Source organism: Manacus vitellinus, unplaced genomic scaffold (assembly GCF_001715985.3).
Source record: "Manacus vitellinus isolate BGI_N305 unplaced genomic scaffold, ASM171598v3 scaffold_15_pilon, whole genome shotgun sequence".
In the NCBI taxonomy this organism is placed as follows: Eukaryota; Metazoa; Chordata; class Aves; order Passeriformes; family Pipridae; genus Manacus; species Manacus vitellinus.
The window spans coordinates 4,552,256-4,565,342 of NW_021939122.1; the positions used below are offsets into that span (position 1 = coordinate 4,552,256).

General features: G+C 43.6%; 1 protein-coding gene across 3 annotated transcripts in view; it reads right to left on the reverse strand.

Annotated features, from left to right (window-relative positions):
• TLL2 (tolloid like 2) overlaps positions 1-13,087 on the reverse strand; it is a 90,614-nt gene that overhangs the window by 18,810 nt on the left and 58,717 nt on the right. For all 3 annotated transcript variants that reach the window (XM_018069073.2, XM_018069074.2, XM_018069075.2), the window contains 4 exons: positions 11,981-12,105; positions 7,078-7,193; positions 5,062-5,164; positions 2,147-2,263 (listed from right to left, as the gene is read on the reverse strand). In XM_018069073.2, the coding sequence (XP_017924562.1) occupies positions 2,147-2,263; positions 5,062-5,164; positions 7,078-7,193; positions 11,981-12,105 (461 nt within the window). The remainder of the gene's footprint in view (positions 1-2,146; positions 2,264-5,061; positions 5,165-7,077; positions 7,194-11,980; positions 12,106-13,087) is intronic.

The following is a 13,087-nucleotide window of genomic DNA, read 5'->3' on the forward strand; positions in this document are numbered from 1 at the left end:
ATGCCAAATTTCGGGCTGCCAGCAGTGCTGTAGGACAAAACCGTCAACATCTTCCCATCTTGAATCTTATGAAAGAAAGGGGACAGAATGACTGAACTAAGAGGACACTTTCCCTATGTTATCTGTCATTTAGTATCAAGTAATTCTACCATAATGTGGCTACAATGCTTATGCCTCTTTCCTCACATCTTCTGAAAACTCTCAGTCCAAGACTCAGAGGACTCCAAATCCAAAAATCAGTCCTCACCCAAAGAGCTTCCAGTAAAGTTCAGATGCATGAGCATTTACATGCACTCTCACTAAAGCAGAAGACAGAGAAGCAGAGCTAAAACCCACTTTGGTTTTTTTAGTTCAAAAGAAAAAGAGAACTAACAGCAACACAGAAAGATTTTGGACAAAAACTGATAAAAAAAATTAAACATTTATGGGTAAACCCTCCTGGAAATAAAGATTACCTTTATTGCCTAAGCACAGAAGTCACAAAACAGTTGAGCAAGCCACCTGACAATGGAGGAAAGAAACAAGCCATTATGAGAGCTTGCTTTAGAGGGAAATAGAGATTAAGGAAGATTTTTAGAAAATCTCCTATTTCAGCAAATAAATTATGGAGAGAGGTGCAGATAATCTTACTACCTGCTGCTCTGACAAGAGGAGGCTGAGTTAAGAAAAGAACTATGCAATGTGCCATCACTATTTCTGTTGTACAAGCTGGTTTCCACCAGTCATGCTCTGTGCTTGCTCTCAGGCATAGCCACAGATTCCATACCTTTCCAATGGGAAACTTCTTTCAGGAAAGGCATACATAAAACACCAGTCTTGAAGAGGCAGGAAAATATGAACAGTTGGAGTTTGTTTGACCACTAGATGCACATTCCACTTCCAGTTGCTCTATTCAAAAGTCAAGTGAAGCAAGTATTGCTCATATTTACTGAACCTTTAGGGATCATTTATCAATCAACAGGAAACAGGGAAATTATCAAGAGAAAAGGAAGTCACTTTGCAAAGTGACTTTGGAATGTAGCCAATGTAAATTTTTTTTCTTCTAATACCATTTAGCAATATTAAGCATGATGCCACATACACTAGTTTGATCACTTCCAATTCCAGCAAACTACCATAAAAGGGGTGTTACGAACCACATGGTCCAAGCAACAGCTGTTTTTCAGCAGAAATATTAAAAAAGAAAAAAAAAATCAGGCAAGCTACCTCTGTCTCTGGGGCAACAATTCCTGCAGAAACCAGATATTTCTCCTGTGAAACAGATTTGTTAGTCCCTTACTGCTGTGAAATCCTCATGTGCTTTATTTGCACTTCCCCAACAGTCCCATGTTTGCTTCACTTCCCTCTGTTAGTATCATTATTCATGAGTTTATTGGACACTTGGGTACTGGGCTTCCAGCATCATACTTGTTCCTGTGGCTGAAGAAAGGAGATGATGCAATGTTGGTACCAGTACAATACAGTACTGCTGACAATGCTGGTACTTCTAAGAAAATGCCTGTTGCCCACAGAACAATGGAATCATTATTGTAAAAAAAAAAAAAAAGCATATATGGAAAAGGGATGTTACTGATTTGTAGTGGCTGTGGCAGTATTGCTCCTCCTGTGAAGGGGTTTCATCATCCCAGTGCCATGCAAGTTTCTAAAGTACCTGACCTATAGAAGATCTGACATGCTAATTTCCAATCCTCTGTAAGTAAAACATACAAGGGAGAAACAAAAGAACAATCTTTGCATTTGAGAAAAAAAAAAAAAAGAAAAACACTCCAAGACAAGCTGTATTAAGTGATATAAAATGTATGGTCCCAAACAGAACTTTGCCTACTAAAACAGTGAAAGAAACTCCTTCTACACCCCACATTGCTGCTTGCAGGGGCTGGTTAGAGCAAACAGAACCTGGCCTATGTACAGAAGTTATTGCTTTGTGTTACTCTCCTGTTGTGCCCCCCAAAATGTGATGATCTTGTTGGAAGATCCATGCCTTGTCTACTGAAACAATGCACAAAATCTGCCAATTTCCATAAAAACAGGAGCATGGCTGTATCTAACCACACAGTGCAGCAGAACTCCTGCTAACCCATAAACCCCCTGCATCCTGTTCTGCCTGCTCCATACAATGTGACAGACTTCTAGCTAAGGGCTGTACCTTCATAGACCACAAAGAAGCCTTTCCCCAGGATGTTACTGCTGCTCCGGAACTCGATCCACAGCCTGCTGTCCGTGGATATTACTGGTTCAGGAATCTTGTCACCACAAAATCTACCTACAAGGCAGGAAAGAGACAATCAGGATCTTTGTGATCTCCTGGCTGATGGGCAGCACAGTGGCTCCAGGAAGCAAAGAATCTGTGGTTAAAGGAGCTGTGCTTGTGGAAAAGACCCTTTCAGTCCCATCACTTGTGCTTTTGAATAAGTTTGTGTCCCCCCCTCCATTAATTCATATTCTTTTCAATTATGAAATGAATGAAAGTTCTCTTCAGCTGGGAGCAGAATCCAGTAGTCACAGATGAAGCTTCTGTTGCCCTGGCAAATTCAAAAGGGCTCATGTTTTGATCACATAATTGGGCAAATGAGCTTCAATGAACTATCCCCAGTCCTTCCAGAGATGTGACATTAGGGAACATTCTTTCCACCTGCTAGGCCTTGGAAACTCCTTCAGCATTTTGCACGCAAGAGTAAATTGTGTAAGTCAAGCCAAGGGCAAGACACAGCCATGCTGGTGAGGAAAAAACTCTTATTCTCTACTCAGCTTCTCCCAGTTAAGCTTCTGCAGTCATTTAATTGCTTTCAAGAGAATGAGACCAAGAGCCTTTTTGCTCCATGGTTCCCCCAGCAATAAGCTCTCTGGCACTCACCAGCACCGGCAAATACCCAAATTCTGCAATCAAGTATGAATCCTGAAACAGATCAGTTGCAGATGCATCTTCAGCCCAAACAACCTCAACAACCTCAATTTGGTGCTCCTCTACCTATCCAAGCCAGATGCTCCTCACAGAAACAGAGCAGGCACCAACTATGCCCTGATAGTCAGGAACCTGCACTTGGGTCAGGAGCTTGCACAGTGCAAACATGGTTTTTTACTTCAGCTGACACCAGCACGGCTATACACTGAATTCAGCATGGTCTTGGTACCCTGTCCAACTGAATCCCACTGAGATTTAGACAGAGGCAGAGAATACTTCTTCAGGTTGAATTCAGTCAGGACAGTGGTGAGAGGGATCTTGGATCTTTGAAAAACCCCTACTGGGTAAAAACCTGGTTAATGCCTTACCTGCAATACAGCCTCTTAGTTCCCATTACCTGGCTGGGAATGGCATTTTCACCACCAACTTTTTTCTCTTGCAGAATCACCAATCCAAATACTATCTTGGACTCAGCTTTACTCAGCTACTATTGTGCCCCCAAGCTGTCCAGTACTGTTGGGGTAGCATGACAACCAATGTACCAATAGCATCTTCCATCTCCACTCCCAAAGGCAATGCTAAAAACAGCATCAGCACTGCAAAGCTCCTTCCTCTAGGGTCACTGAGCAACTGCCTCCTGGATTTAGACTTGGAGTTTAACAGGGGTGTCAAGAAGAGGAAAAGCAGATGAGGAACGAGAATGAGCAAGCTCCTCAGAGTGTGATAAAGGGCCCATTCATAAAAAGTTATACACCATTTAAAGGCTGGGTTTTCACACACTTCCCTGGGAAAATATGCAGCACACATGTATTTTTTCTCTCTGCAAGAAGCCTGTGCTTTCACAATTCACACTAATCCCCCTCCCCACCCCCTGCTGAATTGCCGTCTGTCTGCCTCTTCCGAGCTAATTTCATGGGCTCAGCCCCATGCGGGAGCCATGGCCACTCATGCAGTGTTTCCTTCCAGATGGAATCACTCCCAAGTCCACCTGCACTAGGGGGACAGGGAGGTGCTTGGCTTCTGAAATACCTTTAAATTACTCGGTAGAAAAAAAAAATAACGAGGAGCTAAGTTGCAGCTGCTGGAGCAATGTTACCTGATGGATGTGCAGCAGAGAACAGCAATAAATGCTGCCAAATCCAAAACAGGCAGGAAGCAGTAAAGCTGGCTGTCAACTGCAGTGAAAGGTAGGCCCACAGAAACCTAGAGACCAGCACGGCTTCAACCTTAGTACCTCACCTGGTACCAGGGCTAGGATGTCCAGTAGGGCCAAGGAGAGCACCCAAACCTCCCTAAACCCTCTGACCCAATGCTGACTGTCCCAGTCCTGGGCTGCAGCTTGGGGCACAGCTGCTCTAACACAGCTGGGGATGCTACACAAGCTGATTGCTTCTTTTCTTTCAGGCAGAAGGGGCTGTTTGCAGTACAGCATTTTACATGTTTGGGACACCAAGGTTAGGGGATGAAGTCAGGATAAGAGCCAGTGAAAAAGCAGGTGGGATTCCTGAACCACTCGGGGTGACAGGGGACTTGCAGTTACAATAGCAGGAGGCAAAGGAATAGGGAGGATACAGAGGAGCTGCACTTCTCAGAGAACAACACAACTTCTTTGGGAATGGGAGCAGGAGCAGAGCAGAGTCCTTGCACAGTTTGACATCCTAGACATGGTCTAGCAAGTTCCCTGCTAGGAGTACAGAGGCTCCAAGTACAGAGTACTGTGCATTTGTAAACACAAATACTTGAGAAATAATGGGAAGAGTTTGGGTCAGGAGCTATAGTACAGCTGCTTCGTTCTGACTGCCTGACAATTCCACCTCGGACTTGGGAAAGAGCAATAATAAAACTCCAGAGACCACAGTTTTAGTCCCAGCCAGGGCCCTGACTCACTTCCCTCCCTTCATCCTTTCTCAAGCTGGAAAAGGAAGGAACAAAATCTTTGCTACCAAAGGTCTTGGAGTATGAATCATTTGGAGTGAATATAGCACACAAACATCTCTGGATGGAGACATTAAGGGATGGCCAGTGCATAGGGCCATCCCTGGCTTGACATAGGGTCATTCCAGGTAAACAAAGGTTTGTTTCTGTTTATTTTCCCCACTCACTCTCCAATGCATCAAGAACAATACAGGAAATGCAATTAAAATGAAACAGGTACTCACCCAATAACGGAGCCTTTCTCCAGTAGCCATCACGCACCTCCACATAATCATACCAGCAAAGGCGACTTTTAAACAGGTCCATTGATGTGAAATTTAACATAATCTGAAAGGAGAGAGTACACATTTCTCTTTGGGGATGGAGTTACTTTAAAAAGAAGATCCTATAGATTGTACTTCATCTCTGCTAAAGTGCTGCCTAAGTGAGTATGCAGGAAAAGACAGCTGGGCAGTTGGTGGGATTTGTACATCAGCTTTCCTCAAAAAAGGAAGGCTTCTCAAGGTATTTTAATGAAACCATGACAGTACATGACAGCCAATAACTCTTTACAATCAACTCTGTAATTAAGTCAATGCTCCTCAGTTACTAAAATGCTACTTAAAAAAAGCCTGTTTGGATTTTTAAAATTAAAAACCGAATCTTCATTTTTCAATGATGTGAACATCATAGAGAAAGACATTGTCACAAAACACACTTCTGAGGTCTCTGCCTTCATATAAATGACACTTGTAAGAAAAATATAATTTTGCTGATTAGGTTCCACATTCTGACAATCAGACTCACAGCATCAGAATGATGCAATTGCATTTAGGGGCTTTATCAAGCGCAGCTTAGCATTAAAATGTTATTACTTCGGCCTCCTTCCTCTGTCACATGGATCACAGGCCTTGGTCTGGGCCTATGGAGGTCACTAATGGGGTGTACTTGTATCTTTTTCTTTGCAAGATTTGACCCATGTATTCATTTACATCCATAGTCTGCCACAGAAATGTCATTAGACTAGAACAGATGTTCTCTCCCAAAGTCCTGACTGGCAGTCCAGAAGGCAGTCTGCAATGATGTCACGCACTTTTTTTATGCTTTTGCAGTTTTCTGACTTTGGACAGCAAAAGGAGATTTATCTGTTTCTATGCAGGTGAATGCTACAAGCCCAGTACCTGTTCTCAGCTAACACCTCAGTGCTACAATGCTACTTTGTACCAATCACTGCATTTCATTAAACAGGTAAGTCGCAGCATTCAATCTGAAATTGATGATTTATTTTCTTTTTTAACATTAGTGGCTCAGCATCCAAACCAACACAACTCTTCTGAAAAGGCTGAGAAGCAAAGGGAGAGTTTACAGTAAGATTCCACACCACAAAACTCCCAGTGCCACAGTTTCCAAACCTGGATGCCTCTTGGCCCTCCTGCCCCAGTGATGCCCTGCAGCTGATGGCAGGAGCTCAGCATGGCATGGAACTGGGCTTGCAGGTGACAGAACCAGGTCCTGGAGCCAGACAGCTGTTGCAAAACGAATGAACTCTGCACTTTGTCCAAGTCTTAAGCATATGTTGAGGGTGGTCCTCAGCAAAGTCACTCTGCTAAGGAGCTCCCAAGCTGGACTGTGCATTCTCGCAGCCTGGTACGGCATGAAAGGCCTGAAAGGCTGGTGTTACTGGATTAAGGAAAGATTTCATTTCTACAGGAAGATCAATAAAACAAAAAGAGCTGAGAAGAAGGTGGACAGGGAGGGTGATTGATGCACAGCAGGGCTTGGCGTTTCAAGGCGGGAACTGGGAGTTCCCTGACAGGCATATTATGCCTGTGTGATAGGGGCAGGCCACACATGTCACTCATGGCTCCTTGGGTCCCTTAAGGACCCCAGATGGCTGGCACATTTTATCTAACTCATCTGGCTGGCACCTGGCTTTGGAAGGTGAGCTCAGCTGGAGATAGCAGGTGATAGGAAATGTCCATGCAGGGTTCAGCCTCAAATTGAGAGTGAGGATCAAAGATCAACACACAGTCCAGACCTGGGAGGAGGCTCCGCTCCAGCAGTACCTCTCCTCTCCTCAGGATCGTGTATCCCTCACTCCATCTCTGGGAAGACAGCACTGGTGCTCGTGAGCCTTTCGAGGCTCTATCCCTGCACCTCAGGCATACAGAGATCTTCTGGCAGCTACTAACACTGTCATCACAAGCAAAATCACATGTGAGGGAAATGCAGAGTACACCTTGTGCTGGTGTGGCACCTACCTTCTCCCCTGGGGTCACCGAGATCCTCCAGACACAGTGGGAATAGGAGGGGTAGCCATTTGGAAAGCCAGGGGCTGAGAAATTACCTGTTGAGTCTTGCAAGGTCTCTCCACAAGCTGCAGGAGAGGGGAAAAAACCTATCAAAAAGGAGTGACTCTGAAAGACATCAGGGTCTACAAAAATCTTTGTGCATGGCTGTAGTGTGTGGGTTGGTGGTTGGCACTCTAATGATGCTCGTTCATGGTACTGGCCAAAGGTCATTGAGCACCTGAGACCTTGCCAAAGGGGTGATGTGAAATTTGTCAGAATTTCTAGGATAGAAGACGATCAGTGAAAGGACGTAGGGGAAACAGCTTTTAAAGAGGCCATCCTTCTTCCTTCATCTTCCTTCCACGTGCCAGCACTTTCAGGTTTCCACTAATCAAATGCAAAGTATTAACCCCACCCCACCTCACAACCCCATAATTGCTGCGAGCAAATCTGTTTTCCCTTCATTACAAGCTGCTCAATGAAGTTCTCCTTAGTTACCATTGTTAAGTGTCTTTTTTGGGGCTAAAACATCCTAACAAAAGCAGGGCAAGCCCCACTGCCTTCATGCTTTGGCTGCCCTGCACCTACCCTGCCATCACACTGCACAGGACAAAACGTGAGCACGGCAGCCCATTGCTCTCCCAACTTCCCATCTTGTGGCCTGCTGCAGTTGATGAAATGTAGATCCCACAGTGCCACAGTGATTTTCAGGAAGCAAGGAACATGCACATGCATATGCTCCTTTAGGGAACCACAGCTTCCAACATCTGGGAAAGCTGTGACTACTGTAGTTCCTGCTCTCCGAGCCAGGAAGACTGAGCTGGAACGAAGAGTGACCATCTACATCTGCAGAGCAGCTGACTGGCTAAGTGGGAGGACGACAAATATCAAAACTCCCATTTTCTTCAGAGTGCTCACTAGACACATCCAAATACCTACTGCAAGATGCAGGGACCTTGGCTTGCCTGCTTCCCAGTTGTTCTTCCAATTTCATAACACACAAGCTGCCCTTGATCTGCAACTTGGTTTCCTCAGAGATGGTAAGGCAGCCCCCAAAAATCCCTGATTAAGCAGCAGTGCTTTGAAAGATCCGACAAGGCCTTTCTTTTCTCATGGAAATGCCAGAGGTTGTTCCTCTGCTTGATGCTATCACACGCTAATTTTGCAGCCGTGATTACATTTAGATGGGCGGGTTGGAAGCTGGAGGTGAAAAGAGAGTGATCCCATTCAAAAAGTTTGGTATCTTCAAACAGGGGAGAAGGAGTTACCTAACCAGAACTTCTTAATTTCCCTAAAGAAGTCTGATACACAGCTTGACAGATCAGATTAGATGAACAATAGGTAGGGACACAAAAAGGGGGTTTTTAATAATTTTTTTTTTAATAAAGAGGGAATTCCAATCCATAACTCACCGAGATAGATGAATGTTCTTTTTATCTGCTCAAAAATCTATTTAAACAAATATGAAATGATAAAAAGAGCTCTAAATCATGGGAAACACATACAACATAACCATAGTGACATAGGGGATTATCACTCTCAGCTGAACCAGAGTGAAGGTTTCCAACAGCCCAGACTTAATTCTCGTAAGTGTAATTACACAGCTCCTGGCAAGACTGTGAAATTATGGAACAGGTACTATTCCATCTACTTCCAGAAACTGGTCTGTTGAAATATCATGAAAGGAGACCTATCTAACTATCCACCCTTGCAGAGGAAACTCCCCAGACACACTGGGAGAGGCTGGCCTTTCAGCATGGAGGAAAGTGCTTGCTTGCTCGTGGGGGGGGAAGAATGATAATGAGCAGTGCATATTTGTCTGTAGAGCACAGTCTGTTGCAGAGCACCTCAAAAAGTGATACAACTGCACTCCACTTAGTAGCAAAGAAGCCAGCAGGTCCAATAAAGCCACTGTTTGGTACTTCTGGGATCGAAGAAACTGAGCAGCTAGAAAGCAACAGAGGTGAAAAGCAAAGTAGAAAGGTGAATGCTTCAGAACTCATTTGTAAATGAAGTAGCTGAGTGACAGGCACTTACAGCTCATGAGCTGGTTACTGGTACACTGCATCTATTTGAAAATGCCCAGAGGATTGGAAGAGATGATATAATGCAGGATCATTCTCAATTTATAGTTTGACCATTTTCAGTTTATATTTTAACCGTTCCTGAATGGCCACACAGGCCTCTTTCCTTTAGCTCAGCACAAGATAGCAGGATGAGTTTTTTTAAAGCCTTTTGTAGAGACTATAGTCATCAAATCCTCAGCCATGCAGCCATAACAAATCTAGCATTAACTACTATGTAGCAGATTGCATCTTGCCTTCCACAAATTCCTTCAGGAAATTTCATATTGTTTCACCTGGCTTGGCACTAACTTTAACCCAGCAGGTATAAGCTTTGGGGAATTAAGAGCAATTTAAAACAGCAGGGTTTTAGAATGGACAAACTAAGCAAGCCCTAACTGTAGCAGCCACATGAGCTCCAATCTAATGAAGTTGGAGAGCCCTGTTTCTTACAACAGACACAGCAGTTGTTCTGGCTCATACCAGTGCATACTTGTAACTCATCCTCCATCATACTAGTTCTTTTTTTGGAGAGATATTATAAGGTATTGTCAGATGGAGACTCTCTTTCTAGAAGGGAAGCTATCTGCCATTCAACTTCTGAATGATGTTGCTGCACTTTACCTAAAAATCCTCAGCTTGACTACTGAACAAAGTGTCCTCAACTTAAAGTCTCATTCAGACCCTGCTTGAACACACAGTTGAAGTCCTTTGGTTTTGAACTCTCCCGCTTTGTATTTTGCAGAGGTACAGAACTTTTCAAGCTACAGATTCAAATGGCAGATGAAGATGTTAATGTCACTAAACATACTGCACCTCCTTTCAGGTGCAACCTGAGTATAAATTTTGATGCAAAGAGAAAAAGAAAACCAAACCAGAACAACAGATATTTGAAAAAAAAAATTGTTTAGTAGGCTTAAAGCTCTAATCATTTTGCTGCCAAATACGTTCTGAACTGCAATAACCTCTGCTAAAGCTTTGTGGAAAAAAATAAGTAGGAAAGTTCTACTTTGCAAGTGGAAAACATGAGACTCAGAAGGGTCCTCATTTTAAAGAATGTTGCTTTGTAGCTTTTAGTTTAACTTTAACCTCAGGCCAAAGTGGCTTTTCAGCTTGCCTCAAGAAATCTAAATCTGTAGTTGATTCTTCCAGCTATGGGAATGAAAAGCCTGTTTGGATTAATTCTGACTCAATCAAAAAACATAGTGCAAAACAAATCAACCCCTAAACTAACCAATGAGATAATTTCTCAAGAACAGTGTTTTGTTCTACCAAAAGCAATTTAGAGATAATTATGGGTGGTAGAAAGAAAAAAAAAGTTAATTAGAACTAACACACCTAAGAAAGTTATACTACCCACTATAAGCTAAAAGCAGTGATTCCCAAACATATGGACCCTGAAGTCCTCAGAATTCATTCTAGATCCTTATGAACCCATACTTTCTGACCTGTACATGGATACAGAGAAGCAGCGGATTTGCACACCAGCTATCCACCACTCTCCGTGGCCTCACAAATGGTTTACAGAGCAGTGCTAGCCACCTACTTACTTAAGATGTGACTCTGTATATTGGTAAAACTTAGCCCTCATCCTCTTCCCCTCCCTTTGTGATATGTTTATTTCTAGAGGAGTAATCACTTATGATCATATTAGGTTTATGATCAAAGCCACTCTCAACTGAACTACTTGCTGGCCAGATCAACCCATTAAGATAACCTTCTGGGTTATGCTTGCAAAAGTCCTGTTTTACTTCCCTGCATTATTATAAAAGTTACAGAGTAATTCTGCAAAACTAGGGTAACTCTCTCATTCTCCAGTATCTTCTCACGGATGTTGATAACCTGCAGAAATTCAACAGAGTTTGTTAAATTTCCTACCTCCAAGCATCACACCTATTCCAGTCTCTTCCCAGTCACTGCATTCCATGCCACAGGCACCAGACTGGGTGCCGTCTTTGCTTGAAACCTCTGTTTATATTCTCATGCTCAGCCTGTCCTTAAGTTTGACAGATTGCTTCTCTGAAATCTCGTTTTCTCTATTAAAATATTCAGCTAAAACAGTGGCATAAACTTTCATTGTCTCCAATTTAAAAGCATTCTCTTGTTCTGATGGATTAATCTAATCTCCCAGTCATACCTGTGACTCCAATGTTCTTTTTGTCAATCTTTCCAGTCTCCATACAAAGTAGGACCTTGGTATTGGTCTATAGTATGTCACACTTACATAGATGGGTTCTCTATCAAAGCTGTTCCCAGTCTATCAACCCTTTGGCAGCAGAAAGAGGGATTCAGCCCATTCCTGAACAGTCCAAAGCACCAGCTTCCAGCACCCAACTGGATGTTTCACAAATCAGCATCTTAGAGCTTTCTTCCATGTTATCTCCCAAGCAACACACCATAATCACAGAGACACACTTAAGGCTCATTTCTGGGACAACAACTATATAAATTACAACAGATATTTGATGGTGTGTAGAGACCTCAGTCTACCAGATATCCTTCTGCCACTTTGATAACTCCTAGTCCCCACTCTGTGGTCTTGTACACTGATTTAATTTTCTGTGAACAGAGCCTACACTGGACCAACTTGAAGCCCTAAACCAAACCAGAACACTGGCAAAGTACTAATAGGAGACACATGTTAGGCAAGTTCACTTCTCCCAGAGCTTCAGCCTGAAGCATTTGATAGTCTGTGTTTCCCAAGTCTCTTTCCTCAAAGGGATCGTTAAGGTACTCTTGAACTACAATGCCTTCCAGATAAACCATATGTCTACAATAAAGCTGGAGCCATCTCCACAAGCCATATTTACCTGGGCATTTGTACAACTTCCTTGCCTGAGCGATGTCTCCCTGACTCAGGCGAATACGCTGCCCAATAGTTGGCCGGACCCCATTGTCATCACGACGGGGGAGGATGGTGTCGAGGAAAACCCCTCTAAAGGGAAGAACAGAGAGACACAGAGCAGTGAAATAGGGAAAGGGACACAATGCACAGAAGGTAATCCTGGCAGGCCTCCCACACCCCATCCCCGTGACCCTATCTCCCATGCTAACAAGTAAGAGTGATGCAACTTGTGATAACTGCATGTCTCCAGACAGCCTTCTCACTATAGCAGACAGCTTCCAAATGTACAGGCAAGTCCGCCAAGCCAGTAAATTCCTCTTTGATGTCCCAAGATTGCTTCTGCCTCTGCTTGAGTATAGACACATTCCTTGCCATAAATCAGAAAAAGGAATTAAATATTCTTGCAGAAGGTTCATGGCACACCTGGTTCAGCACAAGCACAGGCTGAATGTTTAAGCCAAAGGAGGAAAGGGAAGGGGAGTTTGTTCAGCAGCAGATTAGGTTGGGCTGGCAATGACTGTGCCTGCCATAGACAAGAGGAAAAGATTAAGTGCTCTACCCTTGTTCTGCACAAGTTTCCAAGCTAGTAACCCCACTTCTGTCTGCCTCTTTTTACTTGCTACTATTTCTTCCATGTGCTTCGTACTCAGGAACTCTTTACAGTACTTCTGATCTCAGTCCAGTGAAGGATTTAAGCTCAGGCCTCACTTCTATTAAAATGCACTCCACGAATTCAAGCAAGAGCTTGCATGCAAGAGAAACCCCCCAAGAGAGAATTAGGACTTCAGGGAGGGAGGGAGACAGAAACCTAAACTGCAGGTTGATGGAGTCCAAGCTCTTGCAGGCAGGCTCTCCAGTCCACAGGAACCCTTTCACTGCACCCCTGAATGTCTAACAGGCTTGGGGCTGCCAAGGCTAACAGTGAGCTTAACTTCAGCATCAGCTCAGTGAGGCAGACTGCTCCTTCTGCAGGACAGGATACAACTGTCCGTAGAGTCCCACAGGAAATCAGGGCAGAAGCAATAATTTTAGTGCTGCTAATCCTGATACAAGAGTCTTCAAGTATGGGTAA